The sequence below is a fragment of the Takifugu flavidus genome, chromosome 1 (genome assembly GCF_003711565.1).
Source record: "Takifugu flavidus isolate HTHZ2018 chromosome 1, ASM371156v2, whole genome shotgun sequence".
NCBI lineage: Eukaryota > Metazoa > Chordata > Actinopteri > Tetraodontiformes > Tetraodontidae > Takifugu > Takifugu flavidus.
The window spans coordinates 24760607-24788233 of NC_079520.1; the positions used below are offsets into that span (position 1 = coordinate 24760607).

At 45.1% G+C, this 27627-nt stretch overlaps 1 protein-coding gene across 3 annotated transcripts; it reads right to left on the minus strand.

Moving 5' to 3' along the window:
• Nucleotides 1-3016: 3016 nt before the first annotated feature.
• LOC130528098 (carbohydrate sulfotransferase 15-like) lies at nucleotides 3017-27626 on the minus strand. Of its 3 annotated transcripts, none has more exons than XM_057037091.1 (8): nucleotides 27424-27626; nucleotides 12242-12843; nucleotides 10827-11166; nucleotides 9030-9173; nucleotides 5079-5235; nucleotides 4487-4643; nucleotides 4121-4268; nucleotides 3017-3502 (listed from the first exon to the last, which is right to left on the minus strand). In XM_057037091.1, exons 2-8 carry the CDS (start codon nucleotides 12680-12682, stop codon nucleotides 3258-3260), a joined length of 1632 nt encoding a protein of 543 aa, XP_056893071.1. In that variant the 5' UTR covers nucleotides 12683-12843; nucleotides 27424-27626; the 3' UTR covers nucleotides 3017-3257. The 3 variants fall into 3 exon arrangements, with proteins under 3 accessions (XP_056893071.1, XP_056893062.1, XP_056893063.1); XM_057037082.1 differs by having other exon boundaries at nucleotides 12242-12847; XM_057037083.1 differs by lacking the exon at nucleotides 27424-27626 and adding an exon at nucleotides 26740-27085 and having other exon boundaries at nucleotides 12242-12847.
• Nucleotide 27627: the final 1 nt, after the last annotated feature.

Below are 27627 nucleotides of genomic sequence, written 5' to 3' on the forward strand. Positions count from 1 at the left end.
GTAATTTCAGCCCGGCTGTGTCCCAAATTCTGCGGAGGACAACGGAGCTAGGTCCGACCTCATTCCCAGGAGGTCAACTCCAGCGGAGGTCGTGAGACGTTCGCTGCCAACGAGCGTCTGCAGGCTTTTTAATGGCAACATTTAATTAAAAGTGGCCACATGTCTCTGGTCTCCATCATTAAAATAGTCCTGAGCTGCCAAAGTGAATAAAACAGCTGTGCGATTGGTAATCTCTCGCTCAGCCAGGGAGTATTTTTCCTTTAACAATACGTGTTCAAAGAGATAAAACGGCATAACTGCGTATATCACAAACATATGTGTGGTTCTGCAGCCTTAATATCCTACAAATGTTGGCAGAGGAGCGCCCACTTGGCGCGCTCTTCACTTTAATATCCTCTGCTCCCTGATCGATGACAGCGAGACCAAAGACAATAATCACTCCGGTGGTCATTGTCTATAATGGATTCCCGTCGTGGAGATAAGGGGCTTCCTAAAGCTCTGCTTCCCCGCGTTCCTCTCTGGGCAAGGCGGCCGCTTAAAATGCGACTGGCAGCGTATCGGCGCGCTCAGTCACCATGATGGATAACAAATGTTTGTTGCATAAACTTCTTTTGGCGTCTATCATTCTTATCTGGAGAAACCTTCCATGAATCACCCGCCGTCATTGAGACCAGCGGCTGCGTCGGAGGAGAACAAACAGCAATCATCACTTTGCTGGAGGCCCTTGACGGCGCTTCCTTTTAAACGTCGACTGTGGCGCTCGGAGGCTGGAAAGTTAGCGACTTAATTAACAACTCCCCTTCCCGCGAAGCGCCTGGCGCCCCGATGGGTGAGGAGGGCAGGAGGGGGACAGAAATGTAGGGAGAGACTTGATGAGGAGCGAAAAGCGGCGGCGGAGACGCTGCTGAGGGAGGCTCCTCTGCTGCGGCTCAGCTGAAATGCTCATCTGTGTTGACAGGGGAGAAATGGACCTGGGGATAAAGTTTTTCACAGCCACGTCCAACATCCTGCTGTGGAGCCCAGAAACGGCGCCCTGCTTTCTATGCAGAGGCTCATCCGTCAGACCTTCAAGGAACAAGGACCCACTAGCAATGAGGACAACAGAGAGGCTCTTTTATTCATTGTTTAGGGGAATATACGGCCCAGATATGGCGGCCACAGCGGTGCTTCCGCCTCTCAGGGTCAAATAAGGGAGTTGGGAATCTGCCGTGGCGTCGATAACACATCCACCAAAGCACAATTTAAGAGGATGATCCAGTAATGAAACCGTGCTGTGGCGACCGTGCTAATATCTGCATCAGCAGAACCGGTTTTAAGAGAGACATTTCATAATTAAAGGCATTAAAAAACGGTGACCAGGCCGCGGATGACGGCATGGATGCACCTGCAGAGACATTCGGAGCTGCTCTGGCACCTTCACACAAGGTCTGCATCTGTGGCGAGAACGAGCCAAACGCAAATATTTACAAGTTTGTCGGCGTTTCTCTTTTAGTCTCGTTCGCAGCATCTGCGCAGCTTATTTGGTACGTTCAGCTTTTCGCCACGTTTTGTGCAGAGGAACCTCAAACAAACAGAAAATGGTTGTTCTGTATTTATTCTATGTTATATAATTCATTCTCTGAAAGATTTCAGACCACTTTTTTTTAAAACTTGATTTATGTTGACGGGTAATATTGGATTTGTGTATATGATGCACAGATACGCACGATCACCAAACCAGGAAGAATTCGTTTTAAATTTGCTGCAAAACCCCTTTCATGAGTTCCTTCCTGCTAATTAATGAGTTTATTCTGATCTACCAACCACAGGAATTGTTTTTACTTTTTGTTGCGACCACATTTCTGTGATGTCAGAGGTCATCCGGTGCTCTGCTTTAATTGGCTGTTATTTGGCTGATTGTGGGTGATTCTGAACCGTGTTTATTATTGTGCTAATTCGCTTTAGCTACAGTGCTGTGTGCTGGGTTGTTTTTGGTTTTTCTTCTTCTCATTACTCTCCTAACATTAGAAACTGGATGAATTAAAAAAGTAATTATCAGATTTTCTTGTGCAAGCAGCTGCTACACTTGATTACATCGGGGAAAACAAACATCTGTCTACTGATTGCACATTTAGTACTATCTTTACCCTGGTTTGTGCAGAAACTGCTTGAATAAATGTGGTTTTACAGTAATGTAAACTTTGTCAATATTTTTAAAAAGTTTGGATAGTTTGTTGGAAGTTTTCGCTGGTGCAAAACGTTTCTTTCCACTGACAGATTGAGTGTGAGATCTGAATTTCTTCTCATAACCAGGAGAGGAGGTTTTTCACTGGTATTTGGGTCAGTTTCCATTTATGTGGAGGCTGGAAAGAAATGCTAACGCTTTTATTTGCTCTGTGCTTATCAATGCTCAAAAGGTAAGGCTATTTTTTTAAATCTGATTTGACTTTGCGTTACATTTTTCCCTGTCTGCATGACACACCGTTAAATCAAACTGCATGTCTAATTTAAGTGCGCCCTCTGGCGTTGGCATAGTGCACTTGCACGTGTATTCAAGGCAGCAGTTGACTCTTGGTTTGACTTTGAGTCTTGAATTACTTTAAAAACGCGAAAGATTTATTACAAGCCTTAAAGCTCGAGTTTTAATTAACAATATCACAAAGTTGTGATTGTCTACAGGTTCGTGACCATGTTTTTTGGCGTAGGACACTATAAAATAGATTGTAGATTTATTACATTTGTAGCCAAGAATGGTGCACTGTCCTTGATATTTCCATCCTCCTTCATTATAATCATATATCAGTTCTGTCGATGCAAGTCAAGACAGAATTAATGCGACTTTATTCGTTTTTTGTCTCAAACACAATTAAGGCTAATTTCAGTCTGCAGTTACATAATATGCCCAGCAGATGGGAGTGTTGCTAGTTGAGTTGCGTTAAAATAAACTGGACATGGATGTATTCTAATTGTGCCTTGTGCAAAACATTGTCATCCATCAAATATTTTCAATCTATTAAATAAAAAAACCAACACACAATTTTGCTTGTATGTCGTAGATTTCACTATTTAATTTTGTACATCATCCGGTGATTAAAAAAATACATACTTCCAACATTTCACGCTCTCATTTACTCACACACACACACACACAAACACACACGCTCTGTTGTGCTATTCTGTACTGTTGATTCATATCTGCATTTATAAATTAAAAAATAAATAAAGAATCATTGATTTTCATGGGCACTTGTAAGAGATGAAACTCACTGGCTGAGACATCAGTGGTTTTCTGTACTGGATAAAAAAGGAGGAGGCGGCGGCTTTTGGAGTTTGGAGTTATTGTCCCAGATGAAAGAGTCATTTCGCAGCACTTTTGCCAGCTTTATATTGAAAGGCCTGTAGAAATCTCCAAGGATCTCCTTAGTGATGGGAAGCATGGGACCCAGGTTTTTGTCTGCCGGCCTCCTGGTGTTTGACGCTGGACTTTCTGTGATTTCTGCCTCAATTTCTTTTGTCGGAGGCTCTGGAAGACGAGGACGCATTGTTAGTTTTGGAAAAATAAATATATATATATATAGCATGCTTGATTTTCAGCATCTTTTCTGCTGTTTAGCTATATTTATATATATATACTGTAAACAGCAGAAAAGATGCTGAAAATGCTTTGGGCAGAAGCTGCGACACGGTGGGAGGCAATTGCACCTAAACTGAGGCTGGCAGCTCTTCCAGGGAGTCTCAGGTTTGGAGTCATTAAACCACAGGGTGGAACGCTACAGTAGAAGTTAATGAGGGTTTCTCAGCAGACGGTTGTGATGCAACAATTTCTTGGAACCTTGACTGAAAAAGAGCCTTTTCACATTTGCTGAAGGTTCAATTATCTTTTCTAGTCCACATTTTTAGCTATCGACAGCTGTAGAAATTAAACCAGAGCAACAGGAAGTGCCCATTTATTCTTAAATTCTATATCAGGGTGCTGATTTTAATCCTCTCACTGTGTGATAACAGCTGGATCATTTACGGCGTGTGATGTTCCTTATTACAATGCCGCAGTTGTCTTTGGTCATCTGCTGTGTATTGATCAGAACCCACCCGGGGGAATAATTCTGAGCTGGGCCGAGCTTCGAGATGTGTCGCTTCTCACCGAGGTCGAGGAAATCGAAGACCCTGTGCATGGTGTATTTCCTGTTCGTGGCATGGTCTTCCAGCCTCAGGACCAGAAGCTGCTCCCTGCTGACCACGCTCAGCCAGTCCATCAGGTACACGATGTACAAGCCCACCTGCAACCTGACCTGGAGGACACAGAAGAAAGAAAGAAACAAAGAAAGGGATGCTGTCAGGATAAAACCTGAGGCAGAGCGTGAATGTGCTAACAGGAAGTCAGATCGTAGCAAATGTGCAGAGCGGCGTAATAAGAGGAATCGGATCCTGGTGCGTTTGCTGGTTCGATACCGCTGGTTTAGAGCAGATCCAGCAGCTTGTAACCCAGTGCAGAAGAGGGTTCGCTCACCGGCATGGCGTTGTTGACAGTGGTGTTGTACACACAGGAGCGCATCGTGTACTCCGTAAGGCACCCCTCGAACAGCTGCAGCGACTCGGACACCTTCTCGTGGAAATCCTCCGCGGACTTATTTGAGATTCCAAAGTAAAGGTAGTCGGAGTAGAGCCTGCAAGAAATCACCGGACAAACTTGAAACCATCACTAGATGGGTTTTATAAAGCAGAAAACAGGACAGGAGCCAATAAAATTCATGTTTATTCAATGAAATGGAAGGAGTCTGTGAACTTGCACCTTTTCAAAAGTTTATCAAACACTATGTTAATTAAAACGGAGACAAGTCACACCGAATTAGTTGTCCTTCCCAGATGGAAGTGGGGAATTATGCTGATCTAATGTACCACCGGTAAGGCCGGAGACACTTCCAGGGTCCAATGGATCCATTTTCATGGAAGTGAATTACCCATATGCCAATATGGGAAACCCTTTCAAAGGTCGACACTGTCTCTTAAGAAAAGAGAGATTCTCCGATAAAGTAATCCCAGGAACCTCATCTGAAGAATAAAGTTAAAGTCAATCGCATCACAGCGATGGATCCCCCCACCTTTCCACAGGGTCCCTGAGCATGACGATGAAGCGGGCATGGGGCTGCAGGGCGTGCACAAAGTCCTGGATGAGGAATGGAGGCTCTCCCTCTGTGGTGTTGTCATAAAAGTACACCCAGGCATTGTTGTCCCACATGGTGGAGGCACTGGCTTCCCCTGCAACAATCAATCAATCAATCTTTATTTATACAGCGTCTTTTACAATCAAAACTGTTTCAAGGCGCTTTCCAGAATCCCAGGGCCTGACCCCAGACAAGCAACAGTGGGAAGGAAAAACTCCCCTTTAACAGGAAGAAACCTTGAGCAGGGCCGGGCTCGTTTAGAGGGACCCTCCTGCTGATGGCCGACTGGGTAGAGAGAGAGGAGAGGAGAGGAGAGGAGAGGAGAGGAGAGGAGAGGAGAGGAGTATAGAGCATAGAGCATAGAGCATAGAAATACATACAAAAATGCATTATATTGAATTAAAATGAATTGAATAAGCTGCTGGTTGAGTGGGTCAGCGGGGTCGGAGGTCAGTATACAGCTCTGAAGGCGGCGATACCTGTAAATGAATACAGAAGGGGGGAGGGAAATGCTCGGCCCCCCATTCTACCTCTAGAGACTCTGGGAACCACAAGTAGACCAGCATTCTGAGAGCGGAGCTGTCTATTGGGCTGGTAAGGTGTCACTAGCTCCTCCAGGTAGGATGGAGCTAGGCCTCTGAGGACCTTGTAGGTCAAAAGAAGGGTTTAAAAAATTATTCTAAATTTAACGGGCAGCCAATGAAGAGACGCCAATACAGGAGTTATGTGATCTCTTTAATACCTGTCAGAACTCTGGCTGCAGCATTTTGGATCAGCTGGAGGCTTCTTAAAGAGTTGTTTGGACACCCTGATAATAAAGAATTACAATAGTCCAGCCTGGAAGTAACAAATGCATGGACTAACTTTTCAGCATCATGCCGCGTCAGTAGTTTCCTGAGCTTTGGGATGTTCCTCAGGTGAAAAAAGGCACTTCTAGAGACTAATGTAATGTGTGAGTTGAAGGAGAGATTTTGATCAAAAGCTACTCCTAGATTCTTCATAGAGAGACTAGATGTTAATGAGATACCATCTAGAGTGATCATGTGATCTAATCTATCCCTGAGAGGTTCAGGACCAAACACCATGACCTCAGTTTTTCCTGGGTTAAGGAGGAGGAAATTTGAAGACATCCAGGACTTTATGTCTTTAAGACAGGTCTGGAGCTTCACTAACTTCTCTGTCTCCTCTGGTTTCATGGATAAATAAAGCTGAGTGTCATCAGCATACCAATGAAAATTTATCCCATGCTGCCGAATAATGTTCCCTAAGGGAAGCATGTACAAGGTGAAGAGGATTGGTCCAAGTACAGAACCTTGAGGGACTCCATGGCTAACCCTACTATATGAGGAGGGAACACCATGGACATGAGCAAACTGGTATCTATCAGATAAATATGATCTAAACCAGTCTAGTGCTGTCCCTTTAATGCCAATCACATGTTCCAATCTATGTAACAGGATGCTGTGATCAACTGGATCAAAAGCAGCACTGAGGTCCAGCAGAACCAGCATAGAGACCAGTCCATGATCTGAAGCTATGAGAAGATCATTAGTAACTTTAAGAAGTGCTGTTTCTGTGCTGTGATGAGCTCTAAAGCCTGACTGAAACATCTCAAACAGGCTGTTCCTCTGCAGGTGCTCCAGTAACTGAGTCACCACCACCTTCTCAAGAACTTTAGTGATAAAAGGAAGGTTGGATATTGGCCTTTAGTTTGCTAACACATCAGGATCCAGTGATGGTTTTTTAAGCAACGGCTTAATCAGTGCCACCTTGTAGGACCGGGGTACATAACCTGTCACTAAAGAACCATTGATCTGGTCCAGGATAGAACTGCCTATCAATGGTAAAACATCCTTCAACAGGTGTGTTGGGATGGGATCTAAAAGACACGTGGTGGACTTGGATTTCTGAATTAGCGAAGACGCCTCAGAAAAAAAAATATATATATATATATATATTAAGGGCTCGTTGGAGAACCTGTATGTTCCCACAGTCAGCACATCTGACATCAACAAGCCGACACCATTTGAAATCATCCAAAACAAGACACAAAGAGATTTTACCAAAGTTGTGTAGTGGAAAATTTACAAAGCCAATACCTACAACTGTTTTTTGTGCTTTTTTTGTGCTTGTAAATAGAATTACTACAAAGTCAGAAATATGACATTTTTCACTGGATTTATTAAGAATTTGTCAATTATTTGTTGTCAAAATCCATCATTAATGATAATTAGAAATAACACATAAAACTATTTCTATTTTTACTTTTTTTAAAATATGATCATGTAGTCGTAAAAATACAGTTTTGATTACTGAATTTAACTCGTTTGAATTTTCCACCACTAGAGGTCGCTTCAGAGTCTATAAGTAAGAAGTCTGAAAGCATTCAGTTAGTTTTATTATAGAGTATTTTCTATTATATAAAACAAATTTTTTTCAGAGTAAATATCAATTATATTATATTTATCATTCTGCAATGGAAAACATGCATATTTAAATTATTGATGAATTCAATTATTTATAGACATAACGAGAAATCTGTGATATTCCATACCATAGGTGTCATCTACTAGGGGCTGGAAAATATATTTCTACATGGGAAAAATGCAAATGCAGGCTGGGATTTATTTTAATTTCCTTCCCTTTTCAAACATCGTAAACATATGTTTCCCAACGTGTATCCCGTTTGTCTCAACTAGTGCATACATGGTGACTGCCGCATTGCAAAGTCTACAAAAACAAGATTAATTATGTCTCCAGCTGTGAGCACAATTGTTAGTGTGGCGCACGCAAGAAGTGGGAGGATGACATTTCTGCGAGCAGAAAATGATTGGGAGTGTGGTCAGGGATGATATTCTAGGCTGCGTGTGCCTTCATTATCTTATCTGGGGAGTGAATTGAGGGGAACAGACAGTCAGTCTTATCCTCCTCCGTTCCGCTGAGACATGGATGATAACCAGGACCTGTGCTGTGATGGCAACAGAACTCACGGTGCTTGACTTTCCTGAAGGGTCTCTGTTTCCATCGGTCCGTGTTTGTTGTGTTCCGTGTGGAGAGGCTGAATTAAGGCAAACAAATGGGCGAGCCAGGCCGGCGGGCCTCCGGCGTTGGCCCGAGGGCTGAGGAGAGGCAGAAAAGGCGACATCCTGGCCAGAGACCTGCACCTTGCTGGGTTCTCTCGGGGCAAGGTCTGAATACTGAGCAGCTTCTTGGCACGCTCGCCAGCTCTTACAAGGATTAGTGCATTTATTTAAAGAGGGGAAACAAAACAGGGCGGCACGCTAAGCTGCACTCAATGCAACAACTCGGTCCGGCATGAAAAGCCTTTTGTTGAACGCCTGAATCGGGTTTTCTTTGCAGTCTATTCTCTCAGCTTGCATTTGGGAAGCCACAGAAGATAAAAAACCAAAAGGAAATAAAGATGCTGGGAGCAGGATATGCACATCAAGGACAGCCGGTGAGACGTCCCCACCCTGCCGGGCAGAGTGTTGCTCTCTTGGCATGAAAAGAACAACAGTTGTTTTGGGGGGGGGTTGTTTGTTTGGATAGCACTCCAGTGAAGTGCCTATGTGACTGTCTGCAGTTATTAAGCTGCCGCAATCTCTTTTTATCGCCAAGTCAATGCCCTTTATGCAAAATCAATCATTCATGGGAGTCGGAGGCGCTGCTCTTCAGCTAAAAGCGGCCACCTACTACCGGTGGTGACGTTTGAGAGATCGTAGCGCAGATGCCTGCAGCAGGAAGAGGCCTAAAGCCAGCGGAGATTACGTAAAGCAGGAAACAAAACCACAAGATCCGTCCAAACAATTTCTTTGAATTTGAAGCGATGCGGCACGGTGGGAGGCATGACCGGAAATGACCCCATCAGGCGGTGCTGAGTTCACTTACCTATGATGACGTTAGGCTGGCTCGGGCTGGCGCTGACGTTGGCGCTAAGGTTGCCCTGGATCTGGTAGGCGGCCTGATCGAACAAATCCAGGTAGTCTTCCACCGGGTATCGATCGTGAAAGCCCTCGCTCAGACGGATAATACCTGGTGCAGAGGGAGGAGACGGTTATACCCCTCCAGCATGTTGATTTAATGGAAGGAGCCACTATGGATCTGCCGATATTTGTTGGAATATTTCCACTCAGTTCCTGACCCCGGCCCTCAGTTCATGACCCAAATCCAGCTACGTATGAGGACATTGGCACTGGTCAGATCCTTCTGATGGGTTGTTGAACACAGAATAACCTTTTTCTCTTATTTACAAGCTACCTGCGTCCCTGAATAAAGAATAAACGGAGACAAAAACACAAAAATGCCTCTTTTTAACCATTTTTTTGTGGGGAAACTAAAGTGGACCAGAAAGGGCAGAGCAAGAGGCCAAATGAAAAAATAAAGGAAGCAGGAAAGGTGAAACAAATTAGCTCGCTCAAAAAAAAAAACACCCTGCAACCTTGGATTCGCTTCCCTCGACAAGTGTTCCGCCAAAACTCCATGTAAAGTCATTAAGCTCATTTAGTAATTTTTAGACACATTGCCTGGAGCAAAACAGGATGTCTCCATCATCAGTGAGAAGAACAGAACCCATCCAGAGTCAAAAATGGACATTTCTCAACGGTTCGCTGCTCCAATGAGATAACCGCGCATCTGCTGGTGAAGAGTTATGAGATTACTGGCGTAAAATCGCAGTCTAATCTATCTCTGGTTTGGCAATGGCGGCCGAATCACGGCGGATCTTTCCCCCGCTGTCGTCTCCACAAACGCAGATGTGCATTAATGAGACACACACGCAGACTCGCGCTCCCACTTGAGCTGCCGAAGAGTTTCCATTATTCATGAGTCTTAATGGTTGCTTCGCTCAGAAGGAAAACAAAAGAAGAAGGTGCTACGAATGTTGATGTGCCTTCATTTGGGAGCAAAACCAAAGGACAAATTTGGAAAAACAGCTTCTTGAATATTTAGTTTACAGTCTACATGTGGGCTATTTTTGAGAGTTGATGTTTTTAATGTCATAAAGGATTATAAATTAGGTAAGTGCTGCGAAAACACCAGTTTGTCGCACATCTCGTGCAGGATTTTAGTCCATCTGCAGAGTGTTGGGAGTTGATGGTGGAACACCGCAGATGTCTGCAATTATCCAGGTTTTTCTCCAGGATGAACTGAGACAGTGATCAAATCTGACCCAGTTTAAACAAAAATGCCCAACTATTCTGTACACTTCATCAGAAAAACCATAAACATGCTCCTAAAAATCAGTTTGTAGTTTGTTTTCTAACAATTTAACATTGTGTTGATTTGAGGAACGGAGCTGTAAAGCGGAGCAAAAAAAGGGAAGCAGGAGTGCACGGGGGGGGGGGACTTGTCACGAGGGACGAATGCAACATTAACATTTCCTACTCGAGTACAGGAAACACCCACGCCTGTGGGTTCAAAGCGCATGGGGAAGCTTCAGATGGCGCGCGCTCTTTTCAAGTGGCTGCTGCCACGTGATGAATCTGTGTCACGGATCACAGCGGAGCGAAGCTCGGCTGACATCACTCCGCCAAACTGCTAATGAGCCCCGTCGCTATGCTAGCTCCAGCGTCGGTGTTTAAAGACGGAGGTGTGAGGACAGCAAAACTAGATTGTGACTCATGTTTTAAATGACAAATGTTCCTCTTTAGGCTTCCAAAACTGCAAATGACTGTTTTCTTTACTCACCAAACCTCTTGCGTGTCCACCAGTGTGGCTCTTTGAAAGTGGTGAATTTAACATCAGGGTGCAGCCTCAGTCTGTCGTACAGGTCCGTCGTGCCACACTTTGGTTGACCGATGATATAAAAATACGGAAGGCACCGCATGCGGTATGCTTTTCCATCTCGGTGGATCAAGTGTTCTCGAAAAGTGCTCCTCAGATGCTGGAACACCGTGCGGAAGCGCTTCGAGTAATGTGCGTACAAGTTTGTCCTGTAGGGATCTGAAGAGACGTTCCCAGAGTATTCCTCGTACCAGCAGGGGTTCTTGATGCCGGTCAGGAATTTGCGTGGGATGACGGAAAACAACTAAAAGACAAAGAAAACAAATGTGTGTGAGCCCAAAAATATGCAGAGAAGTAATGCAAACAGGCTGCAGGGAGCATAAATAACATTCCTGTCAGAATCCAGCTCAAATAAACCCAAACATGCCTGAGGTATTAATATTTAGTATGTATTTATGCAGACACGGGGGGTGGGGGGTTGACCACTGAGCAGATAGAGCCTGGCGAGTTTGATTCTGATCACAAGATTTCCAAATCTTTAACCTGAACCTGGAAACACAACCGATAAATTCCATATTCACACGTTTGAATATAAAATTGAGAGTTCAGACTGACCGGGACACGTTGAAGCGGAAAAAAAGAGTCAAAATGGAGCGTTGAGAAGTGCAGCCTTTAACCGGCTGCCTGTAAAAAGAGCTAATCTAAGGATAATTAATGCCGGATCCATCCGCAGACGTTGCATCGATCGTCCCGCGGCCACGTTCTCCAATTCATTAGCTGGTTCAATAAGAATTTAGTTATGTTGCAAATAGCCCCGACACAAGCCTTTATCATTAGGATTAGCCATTAATTGAAGCGCAGAGGTGTTGAGGTGAGATGGACACCAGGAGGAAGGCAGCGGGCCCACGTGTTGGATGACTTTGAGACTTAAAGCCCTCATGGGAGGGGGGTAAATGAGCAATGCATGCATTTATCTAGCGTGTAATACAAGGTTTTCAGGGCGGTTTTATCATTAAAAATTAAATCAGGCAGTGACACTGAACTCCTCCACATGGAGACATCAAAAAGGCGCACATTCCCATTTTAATTGGAATTCCCACACAAAACAGGTCTGTGATTGTCAGTAAATGAGATCAGGTCTGGTTTGCACCGGTTTAGACACAAACACAACACCTGTGTCAATGCTTCTTTTATGATATCATCACAATGTACACTTTCATTTAAATGCTACCAACTGAGTGATTTTCTAAAAACGCTGAGCCTTTCACTAAATTTGAACATTTTTTTGAATATTTCCCGAACACAGAACCGTCTGAAAACCTACCGCCCGGGCTGAAGATCAAAGAGAAGCGGGCAGGATGCTGTGTTTTGCTACTCACATGTGGCTCGCTGTTCACCAGCGCTTTGAGGTCCGGAAGGTGTCGGCTGCTGCCAAGCTCCACCTTTGATGCGATGGACCTGACCACCTCTCTGATATGAGCGTCGTCCTTTACCACGGACAGGTTGAAGGTCAAAGGTCCCGGGCTGACCAGGACGCTGAAGTGGTACGGCGACGGGGTGAGGAGGAGGCCCTTCTTGTCTCCTGTCAGAATGTAAGAAGCCGTGATAAAAAACATGACGGCCAGCCCGAACAGGAAGCTGTAGATCCGGATCCTGCGGAAGCCTGACAGGGCGCCCCAGCGCTGCGGAGGCTCCCGTTTCACTTCCAGGACCGCAAACAGGTTCATGGGGGTGTCATCCACCTGCAGAAGCAGGGGCCTTTTGCGGTAGTCATCCGCCATGGAGCCCAGCAGGCTGTACTTGTAGTCCATTTGCGTCATGGTGTCAACCGCCTCAGGTCCTAGGTGTCACAGCTCGGGAACAGGGAGGACTCCTGAGTGGTAGCCAGTCAGATGGGAATGTTGGGGACAGAGGAACGGCCTGAAGAATACATCCATCCTGAGCGGTAGGGAGCGGCTGACATCCCGTCGTCCACCGGCAGCTGCCTGGTCAAATTAGAAAGACGGTAAATACGTTCAGCTGTTGTTGCCACATGCATTTTCCTGCTTCTCGCATATTTCGTAAGAGCTGACTTGCATTCATACATGCGTCACTGTGCACGCTTAAAGCTGGGAAATGACTCAAATTGCCAGTATTCACCAGAAATCTGTGACGAAATCATTGCACGGCAGCGATGAAAGAAGGTCCCTGGAATCAAAGCCGATTGATTAATTCCCCGAAAAATGGAATGAAGATTCATAAACGGTGACACGAATCCACTTGAGTAATGAGTCACATCAGGAAGCGAAACTGTGTCCTTCAAATAGCCACTAACTTTAGTGTCACAATTTCTTGAAGGTCAAACTTTGCCTGACTAATATTGAATTAAAGGGATAAACTAATTTTCCACTTCATGTTGAAACTGTCTGTCTGACAGACACACTGATGTCATAGTCCAGCCCTTCCTATGCATCATATTGGAGTCACCGTATGGAGGGAACGATAAGCACGAGTTAAATCCAGACGCTGTTAGGCTGTGTGTCAGACTCTCCCGAGGGAGACAAGAATATAAGAGATACTCAGCCTGGTCCAGCGAAGGGATTATCTTATTAGAAAATGGTATTCCTCGCATCAACGGTGCCCTACGGATAAAAGGAGGACCGATGTGTGAGGGGGTGAGGGACCCTGGGGACCTTCGATGATAATGCTCCTGCAGCAGACAACAAGATTAGGGTAACTAAAATGCAACGAAAAGACAGGAAGTTAACGGCTATTTGGGTCTCGGACGCTCTTCAGGTAATAGGTGGGAATGTAGGTGATGCTCCCTGGTAATGTTTCAACACATCGCCATTGAAAATGCATGAACACCACCATGGTGCTCGTGTTCCACCTGCAGCACGCAGCAGCCCGCATACAGCAGGAGATAAGGAGTCTGGTGGAAGTGAGTCATTGGCGCTACTCCCAGCAACTAATAGTGTCTGCTCCCTACCTCACACCCTCTATGTCTGTAGAAACTGCAGCAGAGCTGATAAGAAGACAGCCAGATAACGTCTTCCTACCTGCTTAAGCAATCGTCATTTACCCCGGCTGGGCCTTCCTCCAAAGCTACAGGCTCTCCAGAGGGCAGGTGGAGGAATAACAAGTTCCACTTTTAAAATGCCACTTTTGCAGCCATGGAAGGAAAATCGGGGCACTGCTAGATGAAAGACTCCGAACAAGAGGTTTAAAGCACAGGCAGATGTGTTGTGTACAGAAATTGAACCCGTAAACATATCCCTTAGCAACACGCTAACCGCCAAGATCCACCGTTATGCAGGTATCTGGGCTGTTTCGTGATGACAAAGTGTTTTATTTTTGCCTTGCGGACTTTCCAAGGGCATCAAGGGTGAATTATGATTCTGCTCCACCCCCTCTGAAGATGGTAAAGGGTGTATTCTGACCCACATTTACCAGAATTGTAGTGCAAATGCGTGTCTAATCAAATACAACTCCTTTGGGTTGGAAATACACAGTCAGGAGCATGTAGGAGTCGCTGCAAAGGCCCTTTGTAAGCTGCTGGCTGTATAATACCAGCCACCAACAAGCTGATTAAATATTGTGAGGGAGCTCTGGAGACTCTTTATAGGTGTTAGTTTAACGGTTTCATCTGATGTCAAATGAATATAAATTTGATGAGCTGGGATGCTTTACTTTACAACAATACTAGATCTAAAGGTACTGGACGGGTGGAAAATGATGGAAAATTAGTAAAGACCTGCAAAAAGTGCCCAAATTAGCTGGTAATTGTTGGCTACTTCACTCCCGAAAGGACTGTTTGTAGTACAAATTAGGGTCGTGTAATTAATGGAACGGTCCTTTGGTATTTCCACGATTGTACCAGCAGCTATTTTAATATTGATGAGCCAAGGTGTTAGTTGTGCCTAAAAGATCCCTCATCGAGGCTTGAATCAACATCGCTCTTGTGCAAACGAAGATGTGTGAAGAAGGCAAAAATGGGGAGAGTTTGAAAGATTGAAAGGGCGAAATGAAAAGAAACCGACAACATTTCCACTCCGGGGGAACCTGCGTCTCCACTAATACGTCAGCTCGCTCCAGCAGCTTGACAAATGTGCTGGATTCATAAGGCAAACACGTTGCTCCTGTCCATCAAACATTATGAGACCGTTTAACACAAAAGAGATTTATGTGTCGAGGGAGGACAAAAAGGACGCGAGGTTGCATCGGTTACCTTTTTCGGCTGATAAATGTGCAATAAAAGTGAGCGTTCATTATTTATTTTTCAGTGGGAACATCACAGCTCACTTGTTTAAGGCCCTTACCCATTAGGATTGCAGGTAAACTTGCATTCCTGTTTGGTAGAATCAAGAAGCCATCAGGCATGATGATAAAGCCTGCTGAGGTTCTCTCTACTAGTGATACGATCTGGCCCCTGCTAAAGGTCACACGAACGACACCGTGCACAATCACAGCATCAAATATGTAGGACTAAAAAAAAATGTAAACGTTTTGTCTTCTTAACTGCTTTTTCCCTTTTGGGGTCACAATGGGCGAAGGCAGGTCCACCCCTGGATGAGTTGCCAGTTCATTACATGGCCCTATATGAGCATTTGCGGGTTTGGCACCGTCCCGTACAACCAGAACCTTCCATGTTTTTGTCCGCACCGGGGCTTGAACCGAGAACCCTCTGCTTCTCAGCACAGTTGCCAACAGACTGTTGCTAAAATCAAGAATGTTGCCAACTAGATCACACCGCCGTCAATTTCAGCCAACACTTCCCAAATGTGGGGTTTGTGTGAAGTTCCCTCTTTGGCCACTAGGCGGCGTGTCCAAAGCAGAGCTGCACTCTGATGACCCATGAGATGAGCAACTTTTGTTGTGTGACAAATGTCTTGGAGCTATGGACACTGGGACAAAGTGAATGAACCACCACCATCTCCAAGACGTTCCTGGTGTTTACATTTCTCCTTTTTGTGAGTGACTACTTTTCGTCACCGCAAAACTTCTCGATCTCAGCTTTTTCCCCCAGAAAAATCGCTCCCTGACCACCCCCCCATCATGGAGTCATGAGTCCTCACAGCACAACCTGCCACAAAAGTCACAAAACAACGCTTTCGGTGCATCTCTCGCATTTTAATCCGAAACGATCCCTTTTACAGAACGCTTCAAAATCTGTCGAGTGGGGGGGTCAGAACAGGTTGCACTGATCTATTATCCCTAACTACATTATTTACCATCAGTTGTTAGAAGCAGTTTCACACTAAAGTATTTAATAGGGCAGCATTAACTTGTCTGAGCCCAAATGCGTCACCTGTGTGATAAGTTCAAACTCATTAACTGCACAGACAACTCACATTGAAAACCATAATTAGCTGCAAAGACGCTGATGATCTGTATGCTGATGCAGTCGTCTTAAATGAGGTAGTGGCAGAGAGGCCTCTCTCAAACAGACAAATCAGGTGCAATTCTACAGTTCTCCATGTCTTTCTCTGCCCACCTGAGAGGTGACAGTGCCATACTTCGCCCACTGACGTTCCAAATGCACCAGTGTTGTTCAAGTATTGTTAATGATGTGCATTTTCTGGTGATGGGCGCTTGGGAAGACAATGATAATAAGGCATTAAATGTTTCACGTAGCAGGACTGCGCATTTTTGTAATGTTCTTGTCGCCTTTCTGATGCGACCAAATGCGACTGCAGCTTTCCAGGGCATAAATGATTGTATTTAGGGCACTGGCCCTTAATTACGGGCATATCTTGTGGTCTCAGACAAAAGAAATGACAAAAACACGCCATGTTGCAGCCCCAGTAATCATGCGTTCTCATACCAGAGTGATAAACGATCACTGTACCTGGCAGAGGAAGCGGGCTCTGCGGTGCACAGAGAACGCTGTCCTACTTCTTCGTTGTTCTCTGCTTTTTTGGTGGAAAATTAATTGCATGACCTCTTAATAGACCCATGAAATGCCCTTTTTATATTCTTTTGATTCAAAGCTGCCAGTCTTTCAAAGGACAGATAACTCACTGCTGCATATTAAAGGAAATTGCCAAAGAAGCCCCAGCAGACCTCCTCAGAGCCACGGTGTGATGCTATCACCATCATCTGAAGAGGATTCAAAGTCCCCATAGTCTCTGCAGAACAGTAATGTGAGTTATAAATGTTTCTCTTTTATTCTTTCTTTGAAAACCGAAGCAGGAAACTGCAGTTCGCAATTTGCCTGGGCGTATTTGTCTGTTCTCGGAGGACAACAGAGGTCGACGCACTTATCACGGCATCTTTTCATGATTAATGGAGCGACTGGTCAAACTTCTGGTAGCGCGCACAACAGGATGATAATCCCAAATATGTTGGATCCATTAGTAAAGCGGAGATGAAAAACACTCTAAAAGGTTTAAATCGGCACACGCCAGATATGAACGATGGAGGGGAATCAAACAGAGCGGGCTAAAATGACCGAGTGTGCAGTATCACTGAAAAATAGATCAGCCAGAGAGGTTTATTATATCAAAAAGACAATGATAAAAGACCCCAAACAGATGCTCATCAATAACTGACGGAGTGGCCGTGGAAAGCCTTTTTACTGTCACTCCACAGTCAAAAGTAGAATTCTCCGCTGGTTTCTGCTCCCCTGCAAGAACAATCTGAGGGTAAGTCGCGCATTTCCCACCACGTGATGAAGAACGACAATATTTACCTTTCGTAGAAGGAAGGTGAGCAGGATAAACTAAAGCACCACAGACAGAATAATTAAACGGGGTCCAACTCACAGTCTGGTTTAACTGTCCATCTGTCAGGATAAAGGACTCCTGGACAAGCTCGTCCAACGGGACGATCAAATTATTTCCATTTCAGTTACAGAACGTCCAACGCAAACAAACTAGACTCCAGAGAAGTGCATAAACTGCTAATGGCTTCAGCAGGATGCCAGTCCTGTCTGCAGACTCCAGTAGTTTCTTTTTATAGCTTTTTCTACCGAAACCACCAAGGAGCTAACGGCAAAATGGGAGAAGAATAGACGCACTCGCATGTAAGGAAACCATCTGCTTCTTTTTCAAATTTCCAAGGAATGGGAAGTGGATTTTGGTCCACGTCCATCAAAAACACAGGAAACGCTGTAGCTGTACAAGAGCGTGACAGCGGTGGTCAGAGGATGCGCCAGAGCTGTGGCAGAGCCTTATTTTCCACCAGGCTGCACAAAAAAAAAGTTAAAGTTCAGTTTACGGTCACAACAAGTGTGGTGGAGCCTCAGATGATGACAGTGGCTCCTTTATATCAAGACTGAGGGATTTTCCCCGTACGCTGCAAATGAGTGTCCTACTTACATATAATTACAAGTATTTACATTTCAGCAAAGCAGACAAAAATTATTAAGACCATGTCTTAATAAAGTTTAAATGAAGTCTTAGGTGATTAAATCAAATGGTAGTTTTATTTATCAAATTACTGACACGAGCCACATAAGGCTAACGTGCTTTTTACAGTAGCCCAGAATGGACAAACCTGGTGCAAGTTTCAGTATTTGTGTTATCCTAAAAACTTAAATTAAAATTTTTACATCTACTTATTAACTATATCTGTGCAAGAGTGGGCTAGAAATGAATTTTGTCTCCTGGCAGCGACCGCGGGCTTTGATATTCAATCCTATCGTGTGATTTCTCGCCATTAAATGCCACAAAAGAGGTTTTTAAATGTGTTTGGAAAAGGGAAAAAATGACTGTCCACAATCCAGGCAGCAATTCCACATTTTTTTTACCAGATTTTTACAGATTTGCCATTATAAGTTTTGTGTATAAGCAGTATTCATTCTTTGCACAACTCAAATTTGATGTTGCCTTTTGCTTCTGTGTGTTTGTGGGTGAATATTCTTAAGGTCACTTTCAGCCACTTCATTGGCGCTGCTTGTATTCAGCTCGAGTATCTACTGACAGTCCATCCTCATCCCGTCGCTATAAATCAGGCGCTGCGATATGATATCCAGCACAAACTTGTCACTGGGCTCGTAGGCGCGGAGGAGTCGGATGCGAGTCGGTAGCAGTTGCTGCTTGTTTTATCGGCCTGTGAAAAACGATTCCTTCATTTAAGATGAGTCGGCATTTATCCGCAGTCGGAGATGCTTTGTGATTCAATTTGGGAGTTACGGCGAATAGTGGAGATGAAAATAGAATCAAGCAGAACGTCCGCTGTCCGACTGTTTAATCAAGAAATGGCCTCTGTGTAGGGACATCTGAAAAAAAAACAGCTGCGAAACAGTCACAGCACAGTAGCCAACATCTTAGAAACTAAAAGCATCAACCCGTAAATGTGGTTTAGCCATTTAAATCGTCAAGATTAATTTAGGGGTAAAGCATCATTTGTGGTCGCAAATGAAGTGAGAGCCAAAGCACGCCGGCGATGCATGAAATTAATCCTTACAATATCTAGGGAGTACCAGAAAAGAATCTGGAACTAGGATTGCACTTGGCTGCACGCCTACAATATGCCAAAAAGCCCATAGATAACAGAGCCGGGGAGAGAGAGCCCCGTGACCTGTGAAATATGTCGCTTCCTTCCTTTGGGGCCCAATCTAATTATTTACATCATGGCCATGTAGCGCGAGCGAGGAAGAGAAGGTCAGTATTCACAGCGGCTCAAAGACTCTCTCATCGTATTAGCCCCGATTACCCAGGGGAGAAGTCAGCCGTCACATTCCCACAGATCACACACAGTTGATCAGAATCTAATCTCCACAGTCTCCCCCTCCCCCCCAGGAGGGACCTGACCATGACCCCAACTGAGGAACCTCTGGGTGAAAGGGCCAAACGGGCTTTGGAGAAGAAAAAAGCGTGGCCCCTGCCCCGGATTCATAACTCGTGCTCATTCAGGAGTCCCCGCAGAGTCCCGGTTCAGCACTTTCCTCGCACTTATCTTTTATTCATCTTTTTAATTTCAGCGGGAGCGTCCCTCCGCTGCCGCTGATGATTATTAAAAACTAGAAAAACTGCGGGGGAAAGGGAAAAAAAACACAACGCCGACCGTTTAAATGATTGATTCTGCTCACAAAAGAGCGCGCGTTAGGACAAAAACCAATAATGGGGAACCATCCCTGATGAGGGACTGAGTCGTGGGCAGATTTGAAACTTCTGAAGGAGACAGATTTCAGCAGGTTCGCCCTCTAAACTCCAGCGAATTATTCGAAAGCGAGAACTTGCTTCAGCTCTGAGCTGCTCCGGCGTCAAACTTTAGATCCTGGTAAATGCCATTAATTCTGAGTGTCTCTGTTTTTTTGTCCAGCTACTGTCAGATATTCGTTTCCCCCTTCTGACAATAATCTCCTCATTGCAGATTAATTTTCCACATTTAGCCTTTTGGCATTTTTAAAAGGACAATGATGTCAGCAGCGATGACGATCGACACCATTTTTCACCCTCGCCAGTAACAGAATTGCTTTCCAAGCAGGAACGACCGCAGCTAAAAGGCGAGTGCGATGCCACTTCCATTTACTTCCCCTGACCTCGCTCTTCCGAAGGTCACCTTTTCATGTGTTCACCGCTCCCCCGGCACCTGCTCCCGCTCCCGCTCACCCTCTCATTCTTTTTACACGAGCTGACAGGCGGGTTCCCTACATGCGGACCAAAGTTCAGAACTGTTAATCTTCCTTTTTTTGCAGAAGCCGGACAGACCTGGGGGGAAACGGTTGGTAATTAATCCAATGGGAGTGTTTACAGTTTCCAGTGGAATGCCAGTGAACCCACAGCGGAGCATAAAAGGCTCTGAAATCAGATTTTACTGGACTCCTTCCAGCAATGTTCTGGTTCTGGTTTTCTACACGTTCGTATTTGAAGGACAAATGTAAATTATACATTTGACAGTCTGGCATCATGTCAGGTTGTTGAACAGCTGCCAAGAAACTCTCTTTAATTCTATTACCTGCAGATTATTTTTTTAAATGGCCGTCCTTTTCTTACCCGACAAATTGGAAGTCTTACTGGTGCTGGATCGCCTCCATTTAGCTTTGAACACGTTAGGATTGTTGGTAGCGTAGGTCTTTTTGTCTTGTTTTCCTGTTGCCATACCAACAGGTACCTTCTCCTGAGCTACACACAGATGGCTCGTGGTAAATCTAACGTTTTACTTTCACGCTTCAAATATTCCCAGAGAAGAAAATGAATGTGGTTTTGGCGGCGCACCCTGCAGTAGATGTTTAATTTTAAAACTAGAATTTGTTGGAAAGTTTATGGAAAGACTTCAGATGAAAGCATCCTAACGGTAATCATTTATTATGGCCACATGAGCTAAGCTAATTAGTAGAAGTTGAGGTATTCGATCAGAGCAACAAAAAAAACCGTCAATAACAACCCAAAACTGATGCCCTCCATATTTTAAATAGTCACAGATGAACTGTACCAAAGAAAGATCAAGGAAAAACTAGCAAGAAGCCGCCGCAGCTCCTTTACAAAACGTCATGCGAAGCAACTCGGACACTGGAGACGGTGAAGGTCGAGAACAGCAACTTTTATCCAGGCTATTTGGCAGACGATTTCTGTCACTACAAAGCTGCGATCCATATATGACATCTTCCCTGCGGTGGTCCAGAAAGCCGATAATGATTCAAGATGGACACAGACGTTTCTTCATAAACGACAGGCAGCTATCAAAGAAGAAACCAACCACAGTTTGCAAACTCTAAATAGTCCTCCACCAGGGAGTGATCAAAGAGGTAGAAATGGGCACATGTTCCTCTCTGTTGAGTCATTCTGATTGCTTTTATTGATCCCTTTATGCGTGGACACAACGGCCGCTGGTTAAACGTGTTACACAGAGACAAAAACAAGCCCGAAAACGACTGAAACGGTGGAGAACAGAGAGAAAAGTGAGCGGAGGAACGTGCAAAGATTCAAAATCTTACTATCAAATCATCCAATTCTCCTGAACACCTTAGTCTTTTGATGTTTTACACAGGTTTATAAAAGCACAGAACCTTACCGACGTCAAGGGTACGATCTGAATGATCTTTTAGGATCAGCATGGAAATCTAGAGGGAAAACTGTCTGGAGGATACAGTATTTTGGGTTAAAAAAGAAGATAAATCTGCTTTTTTATATCATTTAAGGTGCCCAGGAAGGTACCATCTTCATCCTGAGAATACTCACTCGGGAAAGTCTGTCACTTCAAATTAGCTCTTCTTGCGGAGAATCCCACTGGCGCTATTTTCCAAGCAGCTTCCAGTTTCATCATATAATTCCTTGTTTTCTTTAGGTTCTCGGGGAGACATGGACTAATCCTGTACTGCAGCGTTTCACACCTCGTTATCAGTCTGAGTTTTATCTCCCAGTGAATCAAGGATTCTGCCAGATATGTGCACGGATTGAGCGTTAGCCTCTGGCTGCCAAGAAAAATGTGTGAATTAACAAAAACCGAGGATATAGCTCAGTTTGCAGCCTAAATGAGCTGCCGTTTAGGAGTGGGCACGGATTGGGAGTTTTAGGGAGGCTCCGTGAGGGTATCCCACTGGATCCATAATATTAACTTGACCTGACGGTTTGACACTTATAAGACGGTGCACGTTGCTGCATTATGCATGCAAGCCATAGATAATGAAGGCTTGGACAAACTCTTCCGGCTTAACAGATAGCCCAGCAGGTTAACGCTCCAAATTAAGGGTGAGCAGAAAGAGGCCTCCGTTAAATATGGAGCTTTAATTGGATGGCATCTTATATTCCGAGGGAGGCAACGTGTTCGCCGAAGCTGCAGCGTGTGTGAGGTTTAGCATAAATCAGGATAATGCATGGGTCCTCTTTGGTGCGCTCTGGAAGAGGAGGGTGAGGAGGGCAAAAAAAACGGGGTTTAATCACACCTCGACCTGCCTGGCCATGTCCTGATAAATGGAAACAGGGAGAGAGTTGCAACAGCTACAGCAACGCTTCTGACCGAGTGTAAAAGCTCCTCTGATTCATCCTGGCAGCAGCTGCCGGCACAGATACGAAACTCCAGCTCCAAATTAACCTGGCAGGGATAATCCCACAAACTGATGGCCGCAGCGAGGAAAATAACCGAGCCGGGTCGGAGGGCGCGTCTTCCGGCAGCCCCTCCGGTGCGTCTGGCACCCCTGCAGGACATTTCGAGGCTGTCTGGTAAATGGAGCTCAATGTTAACCTTTTGAACTGGACCTGACGTGCAGGGAAACGGCAGGAAGCTTTGGAGTTTACTGGTCTGAAATGGAGGAGAAGCTGACTTTGGTCAACCAAGGTCCACTGCTGAATTTCCAATCAGCACTAAGACATAAATCCAGCTGCTTCACACGGAAAAATTGAGTAAACAGGAATGATTTCAAAAGTTGTTGCCGTTAACAGTCCTGAGTAAATAAAGAACTTTTTGCTGTACATCATTCCGCTCCCTGTACACACGCGCTGATGAGACGTGCCCAGTAACACTTAGTGATAATCTACTGGCATCACAATAGCAACAGGTCACAGACAAGGCCTGAGTGAGATCAGTGGCAGCATATTTGATGGTGATAAGGGAAGAAACAAAGATTTCAATTGTGACCACACAGTGTTTCATGCACAAGTGATATCATTCATAGATGTGGGGGAATTTTCATTTCATCCATTTCCAGAGCACGACCGCAGACAGATGTTGAGGAAAACAAAAGCCAGCAGTTTCATACGCATCATTAATATTAGAGGCGGCCTCCAAACCCCCCAACCCGGTGTAAAACGATGTTCCAGCATCATGTCCACATTAGTATGCAACCTTATGCTGGTGACACATATGTAAATGACCATCCTGCATCATCCGTTCCGGCATGCTGGGTTCCAGGTGGGAGCTGCTGCAGCATATTTGTCTTGGGGACACTTTTAAAAGAGAGGCGTCTGACTTGTGAACGCCCCTAGTACTTCAGGATAACGAGTTAACTGGAGTTAAACTCGGCAGCAATGAGCGTAACTATAAAACAAGAAAGCAGGCAAGCTGCTCCCCAGCTCCTTTTTATAAAGCTCATAAGACGGGGAGAAAAAAACATGTCTGCAGAAACCATTTAAGAGCTAATATAGATTAATGTTTGACAGCTTGTTAGCCAAATCAGAGGAAACCCGTCAATCTGGGTAACAAATGGGTAACAACACCTTCCTTCTGGTGTTGTTGCTCTCCCGCAAACCCATAAATTCGGTCCCAAGAAGACAAGAACACCGGACTTCATTGGAGGATCCATCCATCACTTGGCCCCTGCGTGCAGCGTTTTTAAAGACCTCCGCTCGCATTTACGCGCAGCTGGAAAGTAGCGGGATAGAGTGAAGAAAAAAAAAGAAGCTGAACCTGCAAGCTCAGAAAAACAGCCGATGAAACATTAATGCATCAAAGAGCAGGTGGTGACAGCCGTGCAGCTAAAGATGGCATCTTAAAGAGCCGACGCCTTTTGATAGACTGCTGAATAGCCGAGGACTGCTAACTTTTCCACGCGCACCGAGCAAAACGACATCTGACAGTTTGTTTTTGTTGACGTTGAACTGGGACTGCATGCTAATGAGCTGGATTTGTCCATTAATCAAGCCTCTCACTGTGCAGCATTGAATATGGTAATTATCTAAAAAAAAACATTAATAACAAATAGTTGTTTCTTAAAATTATTCATTCATTCAAAGTGCAACATTTTAGATGACATGTTAATTCTCAGTTTCTCCTACCAGCTTCTTACTCTTAGGCAGTTGGTGCCCCTTAGGAAGCCCATCGAGCTGTGCACAGCAGCCCCTGATGCCCACTCGACACGAGCTTCCTGCAGCAAATCAAAAAACCCTTAAAATAAAGGTCAAACGCTCCGTTTGGGAAACACAGAGAGCTGCTTCAGGCTCTGAGCTGGCAAAAATCTGATGTGTCCCAGCGAGGGGGAGAAAAGGTGTCACAGTTATCAGAGCGGCGCCAGAAATCTGCGAGCCGCTGGAAAAATGGAGGAACGGCGGTATCTAAAGGAGCGGTCAGAAGTTTTTCAGACCAGGCGCTGGCGCAAAGGGGCCGTCCGTCTTCCCCTCTCCGGGGCAAAATGACCCAGACAAGCGTGCGTTTGAACAAAAGACAAACTGGAGTAAAAAGAAGTTGGCAGCAGGTCGGCCCATTCCGAACAATCATCGTCTGAGCTAGTTCAGTCGGATGAATTGAGCACTGATGGTTTACGACCTCCTACTTTCCGCAGAATTTACCAACAACTATCTCTTTTTGGATGTTTGATTCACAGGCACGCCAGTCTCCATTTTGGCCAGCGAGATGCGGGACAGCGCCGAGAATTCACAGGGAATATTTCATTTGGACTCAAGACGCATGTCGCCACCCAGTGCTGATGAGGACCACGTTTTCAGTTTTTTTTCAGTTAACTGGGACGAGAAATGAATTCCGGCGGGATGCCAAAACTCTAATTTTAAGCACGGCTCGATAAAACCACGCACGTAAATTTACCGAGCGCCTGAGCTAGTAAACGCTGCTCTGCCACGCATGATTCAGAGTGCAAAGAAAGAAAAAAGATGCTTGTAGAGACAAACTGTTTGGAGGAAGCCTCAATTTAATCTTCAGGGTTGCACTCTTCACTAAACAGGGTGTGTTTATCACTGCCGGCATCTGATGACCTTAAATCTATGAGACTGAAAAGGGCAAGACTCTGGTGCATTTTCTCTGCCAAACACTGCAGTTTGCATGATGAAGTGCCTTTAAAAAGGACGCTCAAATCGAGCTCCAATGAGATCCTCTCAGCCATTTCAATTGGTTTCCCTTGAGAAATCACCAAAGAGCTCCACAACAGAGGTTCCCTCTCCCGTTTATTGCAGTCCAGCCGACAGGGACGCACTGTTGCCGAATATCTGATGAAAGGGCTGAAGATCCTCGAGCTGCATACGCTAACACGCCATTGAAGAAACTCCCCAACATCTTTGTTGTCATAAGCGATGCAAATAAGTTCATTCATTGTTACTTCTGTGCGCAGAGGCCCTCTTTCACATGCAGATTAGATAGCTTGTGGCAGCATGATTTATTGTTTATGCACTTTAAGTCCTTTCAGATGAATACTTAAACAACCCGCAACAGAGAGAGTGGCTAATGCTACAGTGGGATCAACAACAATCAGCCAGAAATATTACACCCCAGCTCATCGGGAACAGCAATTCATCAAACCGTGTTAGTCGCAACGCCAAACTAGGAGATGAAACGAGCGCCAACGAAACAGAGTGCCTGCTAGGGGCCACGGGCACCCTGTTGAGGCTTTTTAAATCATTCTAACCATCCATCCTACTCACGCTATAATCGTATGTTCCAGCCAGGCACAGAATTTCCCCCACGCTTGCGTTGGCCACCTCCCTGCCACGCTGCGTCACCTTGTAAAAGCACTCTGCCGACAGGATGCACACCTTGATATTAGCTCTTTGGAAAGGTTTCATTGAGGAGCTATTTTAACCTTTTCTCTTGGACAGTTGGACGTAGGAAAAAAAACTGACCTTTCAGTTAAAGTAGTCAGTTAGTCAGAAAAAAAGATGTTTGACTGCATATAAAATACTCCATTTGATGTTAGTTTATATAGAATGCCAACATGGAGGAGCCTCCATGCCTTTATTTCATTTTCAGCTGTGCAGAAAACACACAGAATATGCTGTTGTCTTTGTTAGCTGCTTGAAAATAGACCCGTGTTGCGGTTTATGCAGACGCACTGGAATAACAGTAAAATGTAGAGTCACACACGAGCCTTAACAAAGTTTGTCCAATGATGATCAGCATCTGTGTATTTCATTATTCCCCCTTTCTCTCTCCACTGACGTCCTCGCGTTGTTTTTCTTTAAGAGCTCGGCTGATTAAAAGACGTCCAACTCCGCGCAAACGCGCTCAACATGAAGTAGTGCGCGGAAGTGGTGGGTGGTTAGAGCGATGCGCCCTGGGGTGTGTGTCTTACCCATTAAAGCACAGGCATCAGCCCACGTGTGAATCTGGATCGCTGTGACACGACAGTGTGTCTTCGGGTGCGTTAAAGGGAACATTAGATGGGGGATACGCGAACACTTGGGGAACGGTCACCAAAGCGCAGTCCGCCTCTCTTCTCTCCGTTACGCACGGCAGTCCAACATTCCCGAGGGTCCGTTCGGTGCCTCAGGTAGGACAAAGGGAAGAGATGACCGCTCAGCCTCCCCCGGGGGGTTCCCTCCGCTCTCATTGGTCAGCAGCGAGCCTCTTTGTTTTGGTTCTTACGGCCGAACAACGCGTCTCACCCACGGCCGCTCAGAGGTGTGACGTTATCCAACAGAAGCCGATTGATCACACGGTTATTTTTCCAAGCCTCCACAAAACAGCAGCTCTTTTATAAAAACTGAGGCAACTCATGAGTTGAGATAGTGAGCCGATTCATTCTCCGGGCGGACAGCGGGCGCCGAGCCGCTGAATGGAGCTCGTTATATCGGCGACGTCTCCGCTTTCGTTTCAGGGCGCAAACAAACTTTTGGGTTTCTGAAGCAGGAGGACCTGGAACTTCAACGACGGCGGCGGCAATAAATGCAGACACGGAAATTGCAAGACGTGCAAATATATATATATTATATACGTATATATATTATTTTTAGCGTGAATAAAATCCCAAACCTACCATGAGTTCTCGCCCCGAGGCGCGCAGCTGCTCACTCGAACCTTTGGACCAGACAACTTGTCAATGTCCGAGTCCGTATTTCCATTCCGAGATGATCACAGGCTTAAATCCGAATGTTTTATTCCACTGCTGGAGACATGTGAAGGAGTTGTGGAGACTGCGCTGACAGCTTCTTTCTCTCATCGCCGGTGTGAGGCAGTCTCT

Bases quoted from the DNA above. Each gene is read 5' to 3' on its own strand.
- LOC130528098 (XM_057037091.1), bottom strand. From the start codon at position 12,682: ATGACGCAAATGGACTACAAGTACAGCCTGCTGGGCTCCATGGCGGAT. The intron at 4,269-4,486 runs GTGAGCGAACCC...TGTGTCCTCCAG, and splicing joins CTGTCAACAACGCCATGCCG to GTCAGGTTGCAGGTGGGCTT. The intron at 3,503-4,120 runs GTGAGAAGCGAC...CTCGTCTTCCAG, and splicing joins CTTCGATTTCCTCGACCTCG to AGCCTCCGACAAAAGAAATT.